General features: G+C 35.7%; 1 protein-coding gene across 5 annotated transcripts in view; it reads right to left on the bottom strand.

The window, feature by feature from the left end:
- Positions 1–24,484, bottom strand: part of LOC121426102 (ATP-citrate synthase-like) — a 62,758-nt gene that overhangs the window by 20,793 nt on the left and 17,481 nt on the right. For 2 of the 5 annotated variants that reach the window (XM_041622256.1, XM_041622257.1), the window contains exons 6-23: positions 22,930–23,009; positions 22,076–22,203; positions 21,470–21,588; positions 20,749–20,947; positions 19,903–20,020; positions 18,692–18,837; positions 15,555–15,584; positions 13,464–13,514; positions 10,417–10,551; positions 9,422–9,528; positions 8,448–8,616; positions 7,156–7,260; positions 6,076–6,272; positions 5,529–5,610; positions 4,261–4,371; positions 3,295–3,422; positions 1,414–1,507; positions 297–451 (exon numbers count right to left, since the gene is read on the bottom strand). In XM_041622256.1, coding sequence (XP_041478190.1) covers positions 297–451; positions 1,414–1,507; positions 3,295–3,422; positions 4,261–4,371; positions 5,529–5,610; positions 6,076–6,272; positions 7,156–7,260; positions 8,448–8,616; positions 9,422–9,528; positions 10,417–10,551; positions 13,464–13,514; positions 15,555–15,584; positions 18,692–18,837; positions 19,903–20,020; positions 20,749–20,947; positions 21,470–21,588; positions 22,076–22,203; positions 22,930–23,009 — 2,154 coding nt within the window. The remainder of the gene's footprint in view (positions 1–296; positions 452–1,413; positions 1,508–3,294; positions 3,423–4,260; positions 4,372–5,528; positions 5,611–6,075; positions 6,273–7,155; positions 7,261–8,447; positions 8,617–9,421; positions 9,529–10,416; positions 10,552–13,463; positions 13,515–15,554; positions 15,585–18,691; positions 18,838–19,902; positions 20,021–20,748; positions 20,948–21,469; positions 21,589–22,075; positions 22,204–22,929; positions 23,010–24,484) is intronic. The other 3 variants (XM_041622258.1, XM_041622260.1, XM_041622261.1) reach the window with 3 other exon arrangements.

Below are 24,484 nucleotides of genomic sequence, written 5' to 3' on the forward strand. Positions count from 1 at the left end.
TGCAAATTATTCTACAGTTTTACCGTTCATGTTTATGAATATTCATGACACGTGCAGTCTGATGGAATAAATCTTATCACGACACCCAAGAAGAAAGATCGCGTGTGAAATCAGAAAAAAGCATTAAAAAACAGACAAACTGAATCTTTTCAGTTCTTTATATGTTTCGTTCTAGCAATTTCTTCATTCATGCGGTTTTACTCCAATGATTGCATGTCGAAAATCTTCAGTATGCCCGTTCTTGCTTTTTTTTCAAAAAAAAGTTTGAAGGAAAATATTCAGCGTTGTGGACAAACCTTCTTTGGAACCATAGAAGTGAAAGGACTCCACCGATGCCGATGTTCTGCTCGAAGATCTCCGAGATGGGCATACCAGCATAGATGAGCTCCTGTCCTCTCTCGTCGACGATGCTGGTCATGAACGATGCAGGCTTACGGATCAAACCAAGCTCCTAAGGAACAAAGATTAAATTCTGCATTTGTACTACTGCTTTTTAACTAGATATGGCTCTTCACATTTACAGCTGTGATCAAGTTTGTGAACCCCACTACAAAATGCACTTCTTCATGCTGAGTGTTGAATGTAGACAACAAGACTACAATGCTCGGTGAGCCCAGAGAAACAAACTTTGTTGAATGTAATATACTATCACCTGGCTTTGCAATTAAATATAAAAACTGGCAAAACTGGAACGCCTTTAGATATTTTCCTTTTCTTGTGGGGTCACTAACTTTTGAGCACCACTATACTTTCCAAGATTCAAAATTATTTAATACCTGTAGGTCCATGAATGCATAGGCATACAAAGAAATTTAGTTTCCAATGGCTTTTATATACATATACACAAAGATTGAAAATACAATTCATAATAAAAATATAGAAAACTAAACGATGTATCGTGAAAAATATTGACAACTATAAATTACAAAAACAAACAAATTCAAATGACTGATGATTGAAAAATATTTGAATGATTGAAAAATTGATTTTTCAAATCAAATTCTCTATACTTCATTACCTTAACTTTTAATCTCTTTCTTTTTTACCATTGTGCACGCACTAAATAACGGTGGCCATATTTTTACCGAATTACAATTCATGTTAATCACATTTTATCATATTTTCCTTTCTGCTCTTAACCCTTTGCCAGCCGACTGCTAACTTTGACTCAAGTCACGTTTCATTCTCAATACACACATACATGTACTGATGTAGTATATTTAGTCTATTGTATGAACACGCATAGTGAAGTATGCATCGCATTGTAGTGTAAACACAACACTTTTCTTTACAACCAACCAATCAAAAGTCCATGCAAAACCCCTCTTCAGGTAGCATCCTAAAATATATGTGGCGAAGGAGGGATTATGCCTATGGTGGTCAAAGAGTTAATAACATTTCTTATCCACTTACCCTTGCCCAGTTATAATCCATAGGAACAGTTGGTGGTGGTTGTTCTTCTTTAGGTGTGATGACACCCTGAGATACTAGACGTTGATACACCTCCCTGCAAAGGATATAAAAACATCCAAGCATAAGAGGATGAAAGTACCCAAGCATTGTCCTCTGACACTAGAAAGATTTGTGTTCGATCTGATTAATCACAACTGTATAGCAAACAGGCATAATATTCCCCTCTGCAAAAAAATCTGAAAATAGCCAAGGATCGCTAAGTCACCGATGAAGTCTGAGGCATTCGGTCGGGGTTACAAGCTCTTGCATAGTAAAGAACTTTGAAAATTAATTTTCAAGGTGAGTCTGCATGATAGTTTTATCATTTGACTCTAAACAGCAGTAAAAAACAGCATGTGAATGTTCTTGGGCAAAGGATTTTACATGTACGTAAAAAAAAATGATAAAAATAATTCTCTAGACTAAAATCGAAATTTCGATTTTAGTTCAGAGAATATCATGCCTGAGAATTCCATCATTGTCATAATGTTTCCTACAGAAAATTTGTGCAATGGTCCTTGTAAACAAAGAGGAACAGACTGAGTTTTCCACGGAATGATGAATGTATCATCATAGCTATAAACCATTTTGAACAAATATGAATTTCAGATGTTGGTGTGGCTGGCTTTCCAGGGTAGCCACTCCAGTTCCGAAAACTGTTCTCCCAGTAGGCCCTCATTAACATTACCTTAGACCAGATTGGACCTTGGTATATGGAAGTTCCCTTTCCCAAAGTCAACAGGAGGATGAGTGGATTGGTACTGGATTAGAGATCGGGAGAGATGTGCCCTCTATGTTAGCTTTGGGAAAGGGAACTTCCATATACCATGGTCCAATCTGGACTAACATTAACCCGGCTTTGGCTGGGCTGCTTATTGAAGCGCTAAAAGCATTAGAAACTTATTTTTTCTACTGGGTACCCATTCTTTCTCCATGCTTCTGCAATCTTACATCCTAGATCATCAGAGCTGTTAGGAACATAGTTACCCTAAGAGCTTTGTTCTCAGCACTACAAACCTATCCATTTTCTTTACCTAGTGCACCCTATGACCTTTTCTCTGTGATTTCTTAGAAATACTGTTCTTACACAATCTTGTCTCCCAGATTATCCGAGCTGTTACATAAATAAACTCCAATTACCCTAAGAGCTGGGTGATTAATAGCACCACAACTCTACAAACGGCATAATAAATCACGGTCTTTCACTAGACATGTACTGTACATCCTTTTCTCTGTGATTTCTTAAAGGTCAAGTCCACCACAGGAAAAAGTTGTGTGGAATTCAAAGAGAAAAATCAGACAAGCATAATACTGAAAATTTCATCAAAATCGGATGTAAAATAAGAAAGTTCTGACATTTTGAAATTTCGCTTATTTTTCACAAAATAGTTATATGCACAATTTACCCACATGCATATGAGAAAATCGATGATGTCCCACACTCACTATTTCTTCTGTTTTTTATTGTTTGAATTTGAAAATAAGGACCAACTTGACTGAACCATACAATGTTAAGCCATGGTAACTCCACCTGTTCAGTGAGAAATAAAACTTTATTTCACAGGACTATGAGGAGAAAATTAGAATATTTCATATTTCAAATAATGAAATACAAAAGAAAAAGTGAGTGAGTGATGTCATCAGTTCCCTCATTTGCATACCGACCAGGATGTGCATATAACTATTATGTGAAATTAAGCGAAACTTTAAAATATCATAACTTTCTTTTTTTACATCCGATTTTGATGAAATTTTCAGTGTTATGCTCGTTGGATTTTTCTCTTTTTAATCAAATCAACTTTTTGTTGGGGTGGACTTGTGCTTTAAATATACTCTACTTACGCAATCTTATCTCCAAGATCATCGAAGCTGTTGGGTACATAGGCTCCCGCTACCCTGAGGGCTTGGTTCTTAGCACTAGATGTCTCCCTCTCACCATTCGCACATGCCCCAGCATGACCAAACTGAACCTGGACAAGATGAAAATACAAAGTCAAGAAAATATACTTTAGTAATTATCTCAAAAAAGTGGCATGTCCTTCTACTTTTTTCATGAATTGATGAGCCCATATCAAAGAAAATTTTGAGTACTGGTAGCTACAAAAATAATGTGTATAAAAGTATTAAAAAATGATTTCATACTGTCTAATTCCATAAAATTCTCCATGCACATTATCATTGATATTCCATTCATATCAGATGGTTATTTTTTTCTTAATTGTCACAGCTTGAGTTTTTATAAACCAAAGGGCTTCTGTTAAGGGATTGCTTACTCCTTATGAAAACATTGAAGAGCATTATAAACCAATGGTACCATATGCTCATCAATGTGTTGAGACTCAACTTGAGATTTGGTTAATCAAAGGGCTTCTGTCAAGGGATTGCTTACTCCTGATGAAAACATTATAGAACATGTACTGATACACAATGGTAATGTACGCTTTAATAAATAACAATAATATAGGATTTGTTTAGCACACGAATCCACCATGCTAGGTGCTCAAGGCACTCCTATATTACCCCGAATAAGCTAGTCTACCGATTCCGGTGCGCACAGCTTTTTGAGGAATTACTTCCTGCCGGAACCCATTTACCTCACCTGGGTTGAGTGCGGCACAATGTGGGAACATTTCTTGCTGAAGGAAAACACCCCATGGCTTGGAATCGAACCCACGTCCTTCAGATTGATTGAAAGACGAGAGTCTTAACCACTAGACCACAAGGCCCTCCCCCATATGCTTTGCTATGCATCCTGATTCAACTTGAGTGTTTGTGAATCACAAGAATTAATATCAAGGGATTGCTTACCTCCGACGAGAACATTGTAGAACATGTACCTATACACCATGCTACCATGGGCTTTGCAATGCGTCCTGACTCGATGGCCGAGCATACTTCATACTCCTCTGTACCGCCAACCTGTGGAGAAAAACAGTACAAATGAAATCAAATAGGAATTCAAGCCTATGGCTGTACATGGAAGATATCTATAGCTGCTAATGGATTAATACAAGAGGAACAGGACCCCATTTCAATGGCGTATGCAGGGGGATGTTTCACAAAGATTTAAGTATGACTTAAGTTGCACTTAAATGCCGATGTGTACATGATATGCAACAAGCAATCTTACTGATTAATACGCAGTAGTGCACGCCCTCTTGGCATGATCTGACAAAAGCGGTCATGCCTTTTATAATGCATGCGAGGAAGCAGGGGGGTGTTCAGATGTTCAGCCCCCCTTCATTTTTAACCCCCCCAAAAAAAAATTGTTTTGAAGACCTTCTTTCCCCCTTTTTTTTTGCTTGTCAAATTTGTTGGGGGTATGAAACGGCCTACAATTGGTGGTGAAGAGCTTTTTTTTTGGGGGGTGTCAATATTTCATTCAGCTTGAAACCCCCCCCCTTCAACAATCCTGAGTAAGCCATTGCCCCATTTTATGAAGTTTGTCAGCACTGACACATTTTTATTCTCTGAAAAAAAGTGATAGCAACAGTCATAGGCCAGAGCTTATCAGCCAATTAAAGCCTAGGATTTTAGTGACTATATTATCAGGGGGTGTTTCACAAAGATTTAAGTATGACTTAAGTTGCACTTAAATGCCGATGCATACATGATATGCAACGCGCAATCTCACTGATTAATACGCAGTAGTGCACGCCCTCTTGGCATGATCTGACCAAAGTGGTCATGCCTTTTATAACGCATGCGAGGAAGCATTTAAGTGCGACTCTAAGTCATACTTAAATGTTTGTGAAACACCCCCCCCCCCGAGCTAACGATTTAACCAACAAATTTGGTGTCAAATGGTAACCTTATACTGTGAAATGGTTCTTGTTTGAGTGGTGATGTGGGGGAGGATGGGGGGGGGCTCTACAGGTGACAAAACAGCATTTCCAGCTTTTCCAAATAAACATGCAAATTCAAATAATCATATGAAAAAGAGTATCTTCCATAAAACCTGTTACTTTGACTTTTGCAAGGATACTTCAGTTTGCATCACTACAAAGGGCAAAATAAAAAAAGATAAAAAAGAAACTAAAAGATGTTGGACTCTTTCGCCTAATGAGAATACTGACCTCTCCAAGCATGACCAGCATCTTAACCTCTGGGTCGTCATGGTAACGAAGGATGTGATCAAGGAAGGTTGTCCCTGGGTACCTGGAGTAAAATAAGTAATCAAGATCTATCAGATTCATCCAATGATGATTGCTACTTCAAGTCTTAAGGCTCCAATTATGTCAAGGCAAGAAAACCAACAAAATATATTTAATACATTTACACCAAGGCTCCACACTAATTTTTTTCTTGATGGCCCGAATGATCCACCAAAATTATCAATTTCACCTTCTTGGTGGCCCGCAAGGCACATTTGGTGGTCCTAAAACAATAGAAAACATTACAATTTATCAAAAATTTGGTAGCCCAAGTGGACCAACAAGTGTGGGCTTTTGCAGAATTTTGGTGGCCCTACTCTCATTTTTGGTTGCCCCGGGCCACTGCTAATGTCGAGCCCTGTTTGTACAGTAATATAACGAATTAAGTTTCCAATTCTTGTCTACTACATGCCTTTCATAAATCAATAGTTATTTTATTATTATGAAATGAAAGAGTTCTTCTTCTTACCTGTCTCCTCCGATTGCTACACCTTCATAAACACCATCGGCATTCCTGGAGATGATGTTGTTGAGCTCGTTGGACATTCCTCCTGATCTTGAGACGTAAGACACGCTGCCTGGACGGTACAGCCTGGAGGAGAGGATGTTATCCAACATTCCACCGGTGTTACCAATCTTAAAGCATCCTGGTTTGATACCTCCAACCTGGGATAGATAGGGATGTTTGAAATATAGAACACTAGAGATGGGCTATCACACAGATATTGCCTACCTAGAGGTGGAATATAAAATTTCATTCACCACCTAAGTTATATTTCAGGCATGTATCATTATGACATAATTCAGACTACAGAGCTTGGAGGAGAAGATATTATCTAACATTCTACCAGTATTACCGATCTTAACACATCTTGGTTTGATATCTCCAACCCGGTATTGGGAAAACGTTGGAAGGTGTAAAACATACACACTACAATCTAACAATGGTTGATTTCAAGTCGGCACTGACATTTTGGTAACCGTGTTTTAAATCAGTAGACCACCAAATATGAAATGAAGTTGGACCAGGGTGGTGTTTCATAAAGCTGTTCGTAAAAATACGCACAATTTTACGCACAACTGGGCACCAAATCAGTTACATTGGGAGTTTATTTAGCATAAGAAATGGTCACCAGTCGTTCATAAAGTCATTCCTAACTTACGAACAGCTTTATGCAATGGGCCCTAGGGGTCAGTAAAGCATCATGCAAGCCCAGGTCCTGGCTCAAATCCCAGGCAGTTTTCCATTTTCTAAAATTCCAATTCCGTGTTCTTAAGAAACATCACATTCCTAGTTCTTCAATAATATGTACAAACATAAAATAAAGTAATACTGTAGTGAGAATCTTTAACAAAAACATGATTTTCCAAGTAGACAGGGCTTGCTAAACACTGCAAACATGATTTGGAAGGCAATTTTGCTTTTACTCATACATGGTTTTGTTTTATTGGATTTTGCTTTGATTTCATGATACTATATTTTTCGTCATTCACTATTCTAAATAACTGTAGATATAGATTACTGCCATCTTTGGTATAACAACCTTACCGTAGCTGGACCGATGATTGTGACGTTCTTCTTATTAGCCATGTCAATCAGGGTCCTTGTCTTGTTTTCTGGAATGCCTTCTGCAATGATGGCAATGGTACGGATCTGTTTATAAGACAAAAGACAAAAATCATTACACGGTTTTCTTACTCTTCTTCAATAGTGTGTCAAAACATTTAAGATTAAGCTAAAAACTTACCTCTATAACGAAATATCAATGATGATTTTTTTTTTTGTTATTTTGTTTTGCTCCCCCCTTCACATGTGCGCCTTGAGCATCTCTTACAAGATGGATATGGCGCCTAATAAATTGCATTTAGGATTAATAATAATAATAATGAATTTATATTGCAAAATCTGTATATGGATATGCTCAACAGGCCATTACAATACATACAGGGATATACCAAGAATTTCTGATTGTTTTTTGTGTACATGTACTACATGTAAGTCCCATACACCTCAGTGCACATGAAGCACATAGCCATTGTAATGAACTCTTTGCACATAAATGTGTCAACTGCATGAAGTATCATCAAAGATACTACAAGGGGAAGATCGGATAGTACATAGACCGTGTAATGAAACGCTCAGGAAGAGCGCCCCACAGCATTGAGTAAGTAACGACCATTGTTTACCTTTGCGTATCGCAAGATGGTTGTGTACAAAACATATGAGAGAAATGGTGAAGGGTTGAAGGAATAGACGATTTTTACAGTTTAATTTTTTTTCATTCAATTTTTTTTTTCAATTAAAGATGGATATATTTCAGAGGTTTCTGGGTAATAAAAGGTGGAATTATTCCCATGCACCATCCTTGAGCCCTCTCCAAAGTCCCCTCTCTCATTTCCCTCATATGTTTTATACACAGCTGCGTGCCGATGTGCCATGGTTTACTTACTCAACGCTGTTATGCGCCCTTCCAAGGGGCATTTTTCGGGCATTTGGGAGCGTTTCAAAAAATCGCTGAAGTGTCCGATCTTCTTGTAGTATCTTTGGTATCATTTCTAAACTAGCTTTGTGACTGCAATATTTGACTGTAATGAATGCTTCAGTGTAAACGATTTGTTAGGAAGCTGTAATTTTCAACCATCAGATATCGCACATACATGTACATGTAGGCAGTTCATGACTAATGTTGCCAAAGGAACCATAAAATGTGCATTCACAGGTCTACAATGCTTCTCAAGAATTATATCTCATACGTAAAATGATCAGGAACTTGAGAAATTATAAATTTATGAATACCTACATGTATGTATGACACAGAAAATTAGTGAGGATTAGCAAACCTGAGGATATGTCATGACTTCAACAGTGCTATCATAAGCAGATCGGAGAGAAGCGAAGTTGATGACAACATCTACTTCCGGATGTGCCTTCATGGCTTTGGCCATGGATTTATAGACAGGGATCAAGATCTCCTTATGACCCCAGTAAAACTTCTGCTTGTGGTCACCACTGAAAAGTGAAATAGAATGCACAGACAAAAAAGATATTATCAGACTGTTGTGTCCCAAAGCTGATTTAAGTTATGAATGACTACATGAATGGCTTCAATTCTTTCCAACATACCATGGACAATGGACAGATCTTGGTTGCATTCAAGTTCTATGGCAATCACTCACTTACACCTCGGCAACTACAAGTAACAAACTTTATTTCACCCACACTTGACACCTAACAAAGGTTCAGTGTAGTTTAAGTTCAATATCTCACCTGAATGGGGTGATCATGCCAATGACCGATGGTTCATTCCTTCTGCAGGAGTGATCAGAGTGCAACATACCCAGGGCAGCTCTTGCTTGCCCAGAATAGAGATAATTAATTGACACCTTGGCACCTAACACACTAACACCTAAGACTTCACACCTATCACGGGTTCAGTGTAGTTTAAGTTCAATACCTCACCTGAACGGGTAGATCATACCAACCACCGATGGTTCATCCCTTCTACTTGGAGTGATCAAAGTCCAACATAGCCGGGACAGGTCTTGCTTACCCAGAGTAAAGATCACTGATCAAAACTTAGTTAACAGACCTACACCACTCACTTGACACCTTAGTTGTAGTGTAGTTACGTTCAATATGTCATCTGAATGGGTAGATCATGCAACTGGAGGTTAATATCTTCTGCAAGAGTGATCAAAGTCCAACATACACTGGACAGCTCCTGCTTGCCCAGTGTCGAGTTTATTGCTCTACACTTACACCTCACACTTGACACCTAACCATGGGTCAGTGCAGTTTAAGTTCAATATCTCACCTGAATGGGTAGATCATGCCAACGACCGATGGTTCATCCCGTCTGCAGGAGTGATCAAAGTCCAACATACCCTGGACAGCTCTGGGCTGCATTCCAAAGATGAATGACTAAAGAAATATACAAAAGAAGAAAACAAAAATAATGTTACCAATAATGAAGTTCAATGCTAATAATAATAATGGGCATTTATCTAGAAACAATCTATTACGAGGCGCATTGTTATCATTATTACCCCGGCTTTAGCTTGAGTTGCCTTTCAGCGTTCTCATTGTACTACCCTGTCAATTCAAAGAAATGTTTTCATCAGCATTCATAGAAATTTGATATTATTCTGATCCTCATCATTTCTATGTGTGACAGCAACAAACAAATATATAATGAACCTTATCACACATATTCTCTCATAAAACTGCCCATGGCCTGAGGCAGAAGTGTGTTTGCTGGTACAGCAAGTTCAGCTTTAATACTCCATTGATATATAGTTCTTTTCATTTTTTATTATCAGTCAGTGAATTACAATCCTCTCCCCTTTAGAGCTGAAGATAATGTTCTTGAACAATTCAACAGGCGTTCTGCATGGTGTTCTGCACAGACCTCCAAAGAAAATCAGCCACAACTCATCCTCGACAAGTTTTGATCATGGTCAAAATTTGGCTGCACAAAAATCGGTCTTGTGTGTGCCCCTGCTAGCAAACTAGGTACAAGATACCTGTCAAAGTGTCAAGTGCATGCCATCTGTGGGGACCTAGGCTACAGTTTGCAACATTTGCATCATGCTAGTTCCACGCAAGGCTTCATTGGAAAGCAGGAAAATATTAGAATCCTTTTTTTTCCCAAAAAGATATTTTTTTTTTAGCTCAACAGCCCAATTTTGCTGCATTGTATTACAGTTTACATTGGATCCTATGGTAATTTTGCGGCCTCTGTAGGGCATTTCACATGGGTAGTGGGGAGGTGGGGGGTAATTGTTTGGAAAGGTGTGACAGGGCTTTTACCTTGGTTGATTTGGTGAAGAGTGTCCTGGAACCTGAGGCAGCTCCGGAACCATCTACTCCTGTGACTGCCTGGCTGATCTTGACAGTATCTGCATCAGAGGCAGACTTCTCCTTCCGGTTGGCCACTGGTGAGACCTGCAAGATAGAAGAAATACATTTTCAGATTTGACTACATGTAGTTCCAAAATAATATATATATATTTAGCTTGTTCAGGAAACAATCATTACTGGGTCTTTCATCATAAATGATTCAATTTGATTTCTTCACGTTGACCCCTTTACCTGAACCTGTTTGGCTCACCAAGTACTGGCACATGTATCACTCTCAAGAAAAGCATCTGAAGCTTGCGATTTCAAAAGAATCATACTATTGAAATAGTGTTTTTTAAATTTTAGCAAGATTTTTAAATCACCATTTTTCCCATTCAAATTGAGAAAGCATATGGGTAAAAAAGGAACTTATGAAATTTCAAAGGGAGTCTATCAATTTGTGTCTAATTTTTTTCTGATATGGACAGAAACGTACACTTGACAAGATTCCACATACATGTATATCTTTTCCTACGTGAAGTCGAGGGTAAGAACCGTATGCATATATGACAAATAAAATCTTGAATGATATTTTATACATGCACATCGTAAAGGCTAATGCACAAAATTTTGTTATTTTCAAATAACATGAGTAATGAAATATCAAGAAAATGTTAACATATTACACACAATAGAAATCAAGCTGATATGAATTAAATAGAAACAAATTAAGTTCATGCAAATAGTAATAAGGAGAGAAATTGTTTAATAAATGTTAGGGTTAATGAAATCAAGTCTAGAGTAAATAATGCAGAGGCAAATGTTAATAAGAGTGAAGCAAGGAATATAGTGTTAAATGCAAAATACACACAAAAGGTGGATTAAATGTTGCCAGATATACGCAAAGAAGAAAACTATATACAAAGTATATATGTACATCTACAATAGAAGCAAGGTAGGAGCAAAATGCAAAATTACACACAAAATGTGGATTAAAATGATATTACCGGAAATCAACAAAACAGAAGTTTATAGATAAAATATAAACAATTGTTTGAAAAAAGTATGCAGGTACACTCATTTTTAGGCAAAAGAAGTAAAAAAGAAATATTTTAAAATATACAATATAAACATAAAACACGAGAAAATCTAGAATTTTGTTTGTATCTGCAGGTACATGGATGTGTAGAACAGCATGATATATAATCAATATTAAAAAACATTTAAAAAAAAAATGTATTTTCATAGATAATCAATACAGAAATTAGATTTCTTTTTACAAACCATGACAGATATCATGCTCTTTCTGTCTGTCATGATTTGTGAAAACAGATCTAATTTCTGTATTGACTATTTATAAAAATACATTTTTTGAAAAATAAATGTACAATTAAAATATAAAGGAAGATGCAGTAATATTTAAAATCAAACAAAAGAAGTAATAGAAAAAAAATCATGGAAACTGTATTCAAGAATTTCAAACTAATTCAAAATTAATTAAGTAAATTTGAATCAATAAAAAAACTATGTATATGTTTGACATCTAAAACAATAGATTTCATGATTTTTGAAGAGAACAGTTTTTCTTTGTCCAATTAGCAATATGCCTGTTCCTTAATGAAAAGAAAATGTTAAAAGTTTATTGAAAACTACTAATCTAGAAAGATTTTAGGAACAATTTTAATTTTGAGATCACATACACCTATTATGTATGGACAAAAAGTCTAATTATCAAATTTTTCCAGTAAAATTACTCATGTTAACATACGCATCTCTACATGCTCTAATGAAGCACTTTGGGGCCGAAAGACAGATAAAAATACATGCATTTTCCTTTGATTAAATTGCAGGAAAAAAATTTTATGCCTTGTAAATTCAGTTTCAATATGTGATATATTTTTGTGTTTGTTTGTTTTGGAATTACAATGTACAATAATCAAAAACTTTCCATTAGACTTTTTGTTAATTCGTTTTTGCCTTGGAAATCATAGTAGGCATAAAAGTTTAGAAACTAAAGTGACCAGAAATCATCAATGTTCTTTTTTAATAATGTTCAAGAAGTTTTATAAAATCAATATAGGCAAATTTAGTACAGGGTACCAGGGGGAAAAGTACATGTACATTGTACGTACATATTTTTACAATGCATTTGAAGAGAAGAAGGGATATTTTTCTAATTTATATATTTTATCTATCTATTTTCTATTCCATTTTTAATGACACAACAGCACTGACTAATATCAAAATATTCCAAATCAAATCACATAATGCATTTTGAATGTGTACTTTCACATTGAAGTAGGTTACAAGAACATATAAAAATAAAGATCTAAGCTACATGTACATGTAAAATAAAAGTGAGTAACACATTTTCTAATACAAGGGGGAAAACAATGCAACTACATGTATTTCACAAAAGAAACTAAATGCCATTCAAACGTTTGAACAGGAGTGCTGAGGGTAGAATGAGAACCTTCCCTTCCTTAATAATTTTCATCCCCCTCAAATTCAAGATCTCCTTTCCCATGGGCATTTTCAAAAGAAATCTAGAAAACATATCATCTGAATAGCACTAGGGTATTTCTTATTTCATCTGACAGATGGATTTATAGTGATTTTAAAAGCACAGATCCAACAGGGAGTTGATTGCGAATTTGAATCCATTGCAACAAAAGGGATTAAAAGGAGGAAGCGGCTGGTCACATGCTAGCTAAGAACGTCCGGTCGTGAGACAGCTCCCATATTTGTATGGGATATATTTATTTTCCAAAAATATGATGGTAGTTGGTGCATCAATAAATTGTATTGGCAATTAGGGAAGAAGGGGGAAAGGTGAGACTGCAAAATTCTTTAAGGAGAAAATAAGGGTAAAGGAAGGGAGCAGGGAAGCGGTTGGGGCTCATTCTACCAGTATTACAGCCAAGGGGGAAGGTGATTGTGCAGGCAGCTCTATCAAAATGCTTTACATGTCAAATTTGAACTATATTTTACTGTAGGCTCTAGAGTAGAATACTGACTTTGGCAGTAGCTCCGAGCTCTGGCGCACTCTTGCTGGCACCTGCGGGGACCTGTCAGGAAATAATAAACCATTCTATGTACATGTACTCATTGTATGGCAAAAAAAATAATAATAATAAAAAAAAACATTACGAATAATGAGCCAGTATCAAAATTATCACAAGAAATGAAGGTAGTCATATAAGGCTCTAACTGATGGCAAATAATGAATTAGGCTAAATTTTGTGGTGACAATATTATAACAATCACAAAAGGGTATGCTTGCTGATAAAGTTTGGGGCAATAAAATCCCACACTGGCCATTCACTTGAGCATGGTACAGATTTGTCCATTTCATACAGCTACATTACACATGTACATGTATGTACATGTACATATAAATTGTAACACAACTTTAAAAAATGACTGGTGATCCTTTCTTGAGAGTTGAATGAAAATGTGGTGTACATAATTTACAACAAGAAAAGTTCACCAGTCATGCATGTCACATACGGTTTAGCTCTACATGTACATGTATCTTTAACAGACCCTAGCTCACTGTCACACAGACATCCAATTTATAGATACAGGAAGCTGACCCATATTCAATAACCATTTTAAAAAGACTTATAATATACATATAGTCTTCCCCAGCTTCATTAAAGTGATTAGCTACATTAATTTTCAAATACACTTTGTACATACAAAGCATTATACAGTGATTTGTAAAAATAGTGATAAATATGAGAACATATACTCTACACAGTGCAAACCCATATTAAACAAATTTTACCTGGAATGTGTAGTTTGTATTCTGAATCAAAACAAGTCATCCCATGTGTACATAAAGAAAAGTTTCACAGCATATATATTGTGATTGACAAATGCATAAATATATTTCTTATCATGATCATTTAACTACTTAGTTAAAAAATAAATTGCTACCGATATATTTTGAGCAAAGTAAACAAAATCTAAAGATTTTGTGAAATAAGGAAATATGAAAAAAAGTAGCCCAGCTACAACGCCATGCCTACATGTATAATGTTTTAAATAAAAAAATGCATGGAAATCTTGGTGATTCTGTAAAGAAATGGATGTACATGTACATAAAAAAACAGAAGGCTAATGGTATCAAAAAGTAGAAAAATAGTACAGAACTAGTGATTGTACAGGTACATGTAATATAGAATGTATTTTTAAGATGAAAATGGTGTACAGATACCAGTACGATAACTACACGTACATAACAAGCATGGGATGATCCAATAGCAGATCTAATCAGTGGGTGTTTTGGACAAAGAGTTACGATGGATAGAAATCAAACTCAGTGAGATTGATAACATATCTATACAATAAAGCACTAGGACTCCGGTCCAAGGGGCGTTTCAAAAAACTGTAAGTTCCGAACAACTTTACGTACGACTGGCAACTGACCCTTACTCAAGGGCTACTATGTATAACAATACATGTATAACTCAAATGACAAAATAGCATGTTTCATCTACTGTACATGTACATCAGCAAATATTTCATGCTGCAATATTAATTTCAGTCTACAGCCAACACATATATTAAAGCAGACTCATTTGCATTAACTTTTCACACTTTGAAAATACGTTTTACTTTGAATATCGGAATGAATACATGTATTTCAGTATATTTGGTGATACATGTATATGTAAATGCGACTGTACATGTACATGTATTTCACAAAAAAAGGCATACTTTTTACAATGGACCCCATAATGTTAGGACAAAACAGACATTTTAAAATGCTTTTAACAGTCATAAACTGTAATTAAATATCGATTAATTGCATTTTAAACACTTCAATCGTAAGTTCTAGCTATAGTCAGTCAATATCAGAAGTACCACACTGTATATTAATGCATTGATTTTATAGGAGGTAAGGGTTCTAGTATTAGAGTCAGAGGAGAGTAAAAATATACATAATTTTGGCAAGAAAATAGTGACACAATAGCCTCTAAATGTACGTTAATTCAAGAAGTTAACTGAGATTTTGAGAAAAAGGAATATACACGTAAATTGCTTAGAAATCAGTACACCAAAATGCAAGCTAGCTATATTTGTGCGTTCTATCTACTTACACCTCGAGCATCGGCAGGTTTGGGTAAAAACTGTAGGAAAAAATGCGGACTTACAAACATTAAATCAAAACAAGGCAAGACATATTTGTGAAAAATATCATTTGTGTACATGTATCTGTATAGCACTACCTACATGTACAAAAATTCCTTTTTAGCTCTTTACTGTCCAATAAATGCAGGCCTGCCAACTACTACTTTTTTCCAGGAGTTACCCCGTTTTTAGGATTTTTTATCCACCAAAAAGAGGAGCACTCAGTTTTTCAATTTTGTTAAGATAAAAAATAAATCAGCCCATATATATACATGTATATATTTCTGTGGTGGGGTATGGGTGTGTGTATGGGTGTAAGAATAACTATAGTTTTTCAACACTTGTTAATGTTTATTAAGAATGCTAAACATGATATTAATTTTAAAAATAGTGAGAGAAATACACCTGACATTGAGCAGAAAAATTTGCGTCACACTATTCAACTCCTTTTTTTCATTTTCAAATATCGGCAGGCCTGTAAATGCTGGATAATTACCCTGCCTATAGCAGAGCTGTTGGACATTAAAGAGCACATGCTCAGCGTTTCAAGGAACGACTCCTGCCCCTAAAAGTATCCAAATTTAAAGCCTATTTTTTCCCCATCCCCCCATTTTCGCTTGATACCACCACCATGGCTATGATACAGTGTGACCAAACATGTATTGAATACAGTATGCTTGTTAATACTCACTCACGTACAATCTGTACAATACATGTACATAATGTTCAAATTTACTAGTGATGTCATGTACAATATATTGAAGGGTACAAAATCAAGGACTGACATGTCCTTAAAGTGAATTTTTGTTTCCATGTGGAAGGTATTGTATGTGAATTGCATGTGTGATTGGTGGTCACAATGTTTGTATACAAGAGAATGAGGGGACTGATTATAAATAATGAATATGGTAGATGTATTGAAACATTATGGTGTGGTACAGGAATACATTGCACTTGCTATGAAACATTGCACTCATCTTTGTTTCGTGCAATGAGCATCATCAGCTTGTGCAATATATTCACCAATGATAGGCAACTTAACATTAGCACTCATGAAGCTCACCTTTGGAAACACCTGCATAAGAAAATATTGGGGATATTATTAATTACGTCTACACATTCTTTTTTTGTGGTAGTTTTTTCAACTGGCCTTTATTTTGACCTTTAATTAATTAGTTAAACATTTGCATTAGAAAGAAAATTCTTATGTTTTAATTAATGTTAAGGAAAAATTCATGAATATACAATTTATTAATTTACAATTGCACATTAATGAAGGGCAATGTTTTGAAATTTTCACAAAATTTATCATGTAATGAGTCACAGCAGATATTAATGATGATCAAGTTTTATTCAAAATGAAATTGCAAATAATATGCTTCATTTGACAATGAAGATGCTGTGTCATGAACTGCAAATTTTGCTGAACAAAAAGGTATGGAGAATGGTTTCTAAATTCATCTATACTTTGTTCGTCACAATGATAAAAACATTTTTTGTGTGACTTTATTAAAAAGAGAATGAACTCATGTATATATTCATGACATATACAGTATATTTTAATCGCCAAACATTTTACTCAACTCCTTGACGGGCAATGAAAGGACAAGATGCCCTTTTGAATCTTCAGCACTGGGTAATACTTAGGTATAAACATCATTGCTGCTAAATTTGATTAAAAATGCATATTGCTAGTAAATGAGCAAGTTCATTCATTTTTTCAAGAAAAAAAAATTGAATAAAAATTTGTTCTGGGCAAACACTTCTGATTGACACTTGCCAAACAGGTGGGTCTTTCATAAAGCTGTTCTTAAGAATGACTGGTGATCCTTTCTTGTGGTAAATGGTATACACCAAAATGTTAATGGCAAAGGTTTTAGCGTGTAAAAAAGTTTCACCAGTCACTCCTAACTCACGAACAGATTTATGACACATCCACCTGGTATAAGTCATGACTCAATCTGAAGAGCAGTGGTTTCATGATTCAGTGACCCAGGTTTGATCCCATCTACAGTAAGTTCACTTGTGCCCCTTGGTTATAAGGCATTAATCCTCATTACTAGGTCCCTCAGATAGGACCTTCAGCCTTTGATCCTCTGGCTGCTAACAAACAAGCATTCATGTGCATTCATTACGTAGAGCCTGACGTGTATAATGTAACAAGCATGAACGCCAAGCAGACTGGAAATTGTTATGAAGAGCCCCGTGAGTCATTAATCTTATTGTTATCCCATGCAGAAATTGAAGTGTGCTGCAAGCAAGTAACTAGCGACAACTAGCCATGGCCCACTTATTAAAATAGAAAAGCAATTGCAAGCTAGCAAACAGTACATGTTTGCTGCTAAGATTGCGCGAGTATATCTTTACATGCCTATTACAAACTTATTAAGCTGTCCACTAGCTTATCACCAGCAACCCACAAGCTATTTACTAGCTTGCTGCCAGCCAGCTTCTATTATTAAGACTAGAGCATCTACCCTAAAAAATATGCTATTATCTAATCTAATCTTGATATCGAACAATACTACACCTGCAAATAATATTTGGTTAAAAATGACTTTAAAAAAAAAAATCATGAAAAATAAATCGATCAACTGTCATGCAAATAAATAAAGCCTACTACTGCTAGAGCATAACAGGGCCCCGTCTTTCAAAGATTTGTGATACATTCAAATCAAACTCAAAGAGTTGCGATTGATCAATTGAAATATGTGTAAATTGTGTAGTTGAGAGACATAAATTTTAGATCCATCACAGTTTGGGTTTGATATGAAATTTATTGCAACTCTTTGAAATATGCCCAGGAATTACAATTCATCATAATCTTGGAAAAAATGGTGAGGATTATTAAGATGCAATTTTCAGCCCCCAAAGGGACTCTCTTTAGGAGATAACCAGCCTTTAATGTGAATGTCAGAACTAATCCTCATTCCTAATAATCATCTGTGGACCACTAAACTAAACTTTTTCCATACCAAGGAAATTACTCTTAGATATAACATATAGTGATTTTGACTCAACTTCTTGTTTGTTTTAATGTATTTGAATGTGACTCTGCTCTAAATGTAGATTTAGTGTATTCTAAAATCTTGATGATTTTTCTTACCGCACTTCCCGAAAGCAAGAAACTGGCCGTGGTAGAATCGGTGGGAGGGGTTTCCGGTACTTCTCTTTTACCGAGGGCCATACCAACAATGGCGGTCATGTGAGTCTCAGTACCAAACACATACATAGGGACACCAAGGTTTCCACCTGTAATGAGAGAATACAACATCATTAAACACCATACATACATGTAGGAATGTCAAGGTTTCAACCTGTAAGGAAAGAATACATCATCATAAAACACCAAACACATACACAGGGACACCAAGGTTTCCACCTGTAATGAGAGAATACAACATCATAAAACACCATACATAGGAATGTCAAGGTTTCAACCAGTAATGAAAGAATACATCATCATAAAACACCAAACACATACAAAGGGACACCAAGGTTTCCACCTGTAATGAAAAAATACAACATCATAAAACACCATACATAGGAATATCAAGGATTCAACCTGTAATGAAAGAATACATCATCATAAAGCACCAAACACTTTACATAGGGACACCAAGGTTTCCACCTGTCATGAAAGCATACATCACCATAAGACACATTACACCATACAAAGGAACACCAAGGTTTCAACCTGTAACAAAAGTTCAAAGACACAACAATATTTATTGCCATTTGGTCTACTACCTCTGTCTAATTTCCATTAGGTTCATTCTAACCTAGTTCCTCTACTAACCGTTTTGTCCAAACTGCCATTTTAGGCCAAAGTATTTTGTCTTATTTCCAGTTAAGTACATGTACATGTATATCCATTTCATCTGTTATCATCTATTAAACAGCACAATAGTCTATATGATCAGCTGAAGTGTCTTTGAACAACGTAAAGAACGATAAATACTGTAGATGAAATAAAAAGTCCCAAATCCATATTTCATTCTTCAAAATTTAAATCTGAAACAGAAATAATCTGAAAAGTCATTTGCCCAATTTCTCGTGGGCACGGCAGCCACTGTGCAGCGCCAGAGTTCAAGGTATTAGGAAGTTTTCAAGGAAGTAGATATTGGACGATCAGGGCATTAAAATAAATGAAAATAAGAATAGATCAAGGGTTTTATATATATATATATACATATATATATATATACCTAATGACAAATAATTTAAAATGACAATAGACCAATGGGTTTAGTCCATGTGGATTAGACCTTCTGATGAGGAGACTGACTGCCTTTTATAGATCAATAGAAGTCTTACCAAGTTCCCTCATGACACGCAAACCTTCCTGGTAGTTAGGACCTCCTCGTCTGACATAGATAGATACCTTGAACTCAATCAGCTTCTCACGAAACTGCTTCAAAGCTCTCACAATACCCTAAAAATTCAATTTATAAAACATATATAATTGAGAATGATGCAATCATATTAAAGGAATATGAAGTTGATGATGATGGTGATGATGATTATGATGATGATGATAATGATGATGATGATGATGGTGGTGGTGATGATGATGATGATGATGATGATGGTGATAATGAGGATGATGGTGATGATGATGATGATGGAGATGATGATGATGATGGAGATGATGATGATGATCATGATCATGATCATGGTGTGATGATGATCATGGTGATGATGATGATCATGGTGATGATGATGGTGACGATGATGATGTAATGGTGATGATGCTTTGATATCATTTAAACCTTATGAGAATCTGCATTATCAAGTCAATTATTGACTGTAGAAGAAATATTAAAATTCAGTCAGGGCAGCTAATTTTAGGTTTAGGGTGGAGGAGCATATTTGCTTTGATGTCCTGCAGCTAATCCACTACACTGACCTTGAATGTATATGCAGCAATAGCATTGCAAAAACTCAAAAGACAGTTTGGGCAACTTATTTTAGGTTTGGGTGAAATTGTCACATTTGCACTGATATGATAATAATAATAATACATACGATTTGGATAGCACCACTCTCCACCTTGATTAGATGCTCAGGGCACTTCAGAGAAGAACTACAACAAAAACAACTTACATATAATACATGTTTGAACAATAGTTCGATATCCTATAAATGAACCACTATACTCACCTTAAATGTAGATGCAACATTGGTGAAGTTAGCGATCCCTCCTCCAATGATGAGAACCTTGCCATTAGGATGCTGTTCCCTTGTCATCAGACCAAGGATGGTCTTGGCGTACTCGTAGGTCTGGCCCTCGCTGGGGGCTCCCGAGTACTCACCGTAGTTAGCCAACTCCGATGCTCCACCGAGGTCACAGATGGTGTCACTAGAGGTAGACAGAGATTAATTGCTATCAAATGTGTTTATATTCAATCTTTCTTTTAAATTCAATTTAATTTACTCGATTTTAGTACAAATTTAAACTTGAATTCCAGTTCTAATTTCAATTTGAATTCCAATTCCAATTTCAATTCAAAAGAAGTTGGGAGGAAAGATAGATTACAGCCAAAATCTGGAACAAAGAATAAAGTCAATTTTGTTTGTCCATTGTTTGTCTTGATTAATCTACAAAAACAATGGGCTCATTATACAACTACATGTACTAAGTACTAACAAGACTCAATTTAGCACACTCTGATATAAAACATGCATTCATCACTGGAAATTTTGTAAATGCATGGATCAAGCGCTGAAATAAGCACAATTAAGGCTGAAATCTCCATAGACCATGATTTCAAATTACAGCTTCAAAACCACCTTTGTGAATTTGAGGTCCTTGTACCGTAATTCACACTGGTCAAAGGTAAATTAATCCGGTATAAGCCCCATCAAATCAAACCAAACCAACCTGTAGATGACTGAAGCACCACCTCCTGCTACCATGGTCCAGATACGACCGGCAGGATTCAAGATCGTCAGTTTCAACGAAGCACCACTCTTAGCGTCTAGGTCTGCAATATATGCTTCCTACAGAGAGTAAACACACAAAAACATACAAAAATGAAATATAACTTGCCAAAGTCAAAGCTGAAACTATTCAAATGACAAAAATCTGTTTGACTTAGGAAGAAATACACTAAAAGTTTGCAATGAATTGCAAATATGAAAGAACCCTTATGATTGGTTCCTGGTCAGTGTTTTAAATTAAGTACACATGCAACAATGATCTTGATTGGTCAGTAGCAATCAATTGCCCAGGAAAACTCCCCTTCTCTGTGGAGGACTTTTCTTCAAAGGATTGTGGTCCAGCTGGGAGAGGTGGGGGATTATATATCACAAAACTGTTGGTCATCTGTGACATTGCAAAATCAAAATTGTGAAAATACATAACCTCATTACATAGCTTAATGATCCTTCTCCAAATTTTCATCAAAAAAGTTTTTATATTTTTTCTGCTTTTACTCAAACCAATTTACCATCAGGGTGAACTTGCTCTTTAAGAAGAATTATTTACCTCAGGGAATGCCTCCCTTCCGAATGGAGGAGGGAACTCCAGGTCTCCCCACTGTAGCTTACACAGGTACTCCGCAGTGGCATCGATCTTAGCAGCAAGATCCAATACATAGACTTTATCAGTTACAACTGGATGAGAGAATATAGTAAATACAAAATTAGCAGCAAGATCTATCTCACAGACTTTATCAGTCAGAACTAAATGAGAGAGAAAGAATATATAAAATAAAGAAGCCAAGCACTTGCAAGAGCCTTCTCATTGTATCTGCATGTAATAACATTAATGCTGGTTGATATAACGATCTCAAAATGAGTTCAAATAGAAACAAATGAAATAAAATTGGACAAAAAATACATGTTCACTGTATATGTATATATATATATGCCAAATGACTTTAAAAGGAAGTGCATATACTTTACTTTGACACCTATATGATAATAATATCGATGAATGATTTCAAGTTCAGCATTGACCCTTTGGTGTTGGTGTTAGGTCAATTTTTACACATTTATAAAACTAAACATAAAATGAAGATGGTCATGAAAAGTCACTCACTAGTTGGGATGTCAATAATGTGATCTGGATCAGTTAATACAAACTCAGAATAAGATTTGGAGCTAAGGGGAGCAATCCAAATTCCAACACCAACACTAAGGCCAACACCCGGACTTGAAATCACCCAATGTCAATATGAACACCAGTGCTATCAGTCCAAACACCAGCCTCATTTCAAATGTGGTGCTAATGCTGGTGTAAAAAATAGCCCAACACCAACACTACCCATGAACACTGAACTTTTTAAACCATCCAATGTATGGGGAAATTAATAATTCTTGATATAATAATCAACTCACCAAGTGGATTTATCTCAAGGTAAGTGAAGTAGAGATCACGGAACTGTTGATAAAGATCCTTGACGAATCCAGCAACCATCCTGAAAAAGAAAAATCAAAGCATACATTCAAAACATAATTTTTTTTTCAAATTTTTATGTATGGTATAATAATAATTTTTTACTTTGAGGGGTTTTTCACAGTATGAAAGAGCATACCAAGCAATTTCAAGAAAAGATTCAAAGAAAAATTACTACCATGAACAGAAATCACACACTTTTCATTTTTGTTTTAGGAATCAAAATATTAGCACAGCTGGGTCCAAATTAAACAGCTTCCAATGGAATTTCAATATTGACTAATCTACATGTACATACAGATGATTATGCGTCTTTTGAGGAAGAAATGAAATTTAATACAAATATGAATATTACAAGTTACAGATGCCTTTGCATGATTAATATTGGCATGTACATGTAACTTTCCATCAATAAAATGAATTACGTACACGTATAACTAGTAAAAACATCCACACGTTTAGCCAGTTCTCAAAAGTCCTTTTGACATCAACATGTACATGTAGGTCTGTAAGTACATGTATTTTTATCTGTCTGTCTGTCGGCAATTCTGTCTGATTGTGAGTCCATCTGTCCTTCTTTTTGTCAGACTGTCGTCCATTAGCCAGTGTTTTTGTCTTTCCTAGGACTATCCATGTATTATACATGTACACCTATTTTACTGGTCATGATGTCATGGACAAATTATTAAACATGCACCCTTGAGTATAAAATAAATATAGGCAAATATAGGCAACAAAAGTTTCTGGGATTTTTAAAGCAATGATTCAGACCAAGGGAACATAGTATGGAATAAAATAGTAAGTGACTTTCATTGACAATTTTTTGTTCTCCATAAATCAGAAGGATTTTAGCAATTTATACCAAATAGACAGTGAAAATCAGTGACAGGTTGTCTCATGAAATACTCGTCCAAACAATGAGTTCACAAAATAACATTTATATACTGTGGTATGAGAATACATGGAAATAAATGCTCATTTTATATGTTATATACATGTAGTGTACATATACAGATATGTATAATAGAGTCCTATAGTTCTAATGCATTTCTGATAATTCTAGATCCAATGCACTATCAGTATTCCTGTGGGAGCAAGATGTATTTGCTCAGCACTACACGTGTTCCTAACCAAATTCCATCTGCACTCCTAAGCAAAAATACATATCTGGAAGAGTAAATTTACACAGTGGTAGTGGATGTTTGATGTCTGAGGCAATGGCACATTGGACGTGGCTTGAGCATCGGATCACACCTATTGCTAATATTCTCCTACTGCAGCAAGAGGACAAAGGTCATTTTAAGGGCTATTTCAGGACAATATCTTATACATTTCCACCTAATCTCTCTCAAGTTTATACAATTTACTTAACCTAACGTACATGGCCATGTGGAGCATTGTGTCCCAGTGGATTAGTGTTCCGACTTTGAAACAGAGGGTCGTGGGTTTGAATCCCAGCAATGGCGTAATTTCCTTCAGCAAGAAACTGATCCATGA

The sequence above is a fragment of the Lytechinus variegatus genome, chromosome 13 (genome assembly GCF_018143015.1).
Source record: "Lytechinus variegatus isolate NC3 chromosome 13, Lvar_3.0, whole genome shotgun sequence".
Classification (NCBI taxonomy): domain Eukaryota; kingdom Metazoa; phylum Echinodermata; class Echinoidea; order Temnopleuroida; family Toxopneustidae; genus Lytechinus; species Lytechinus variegatus.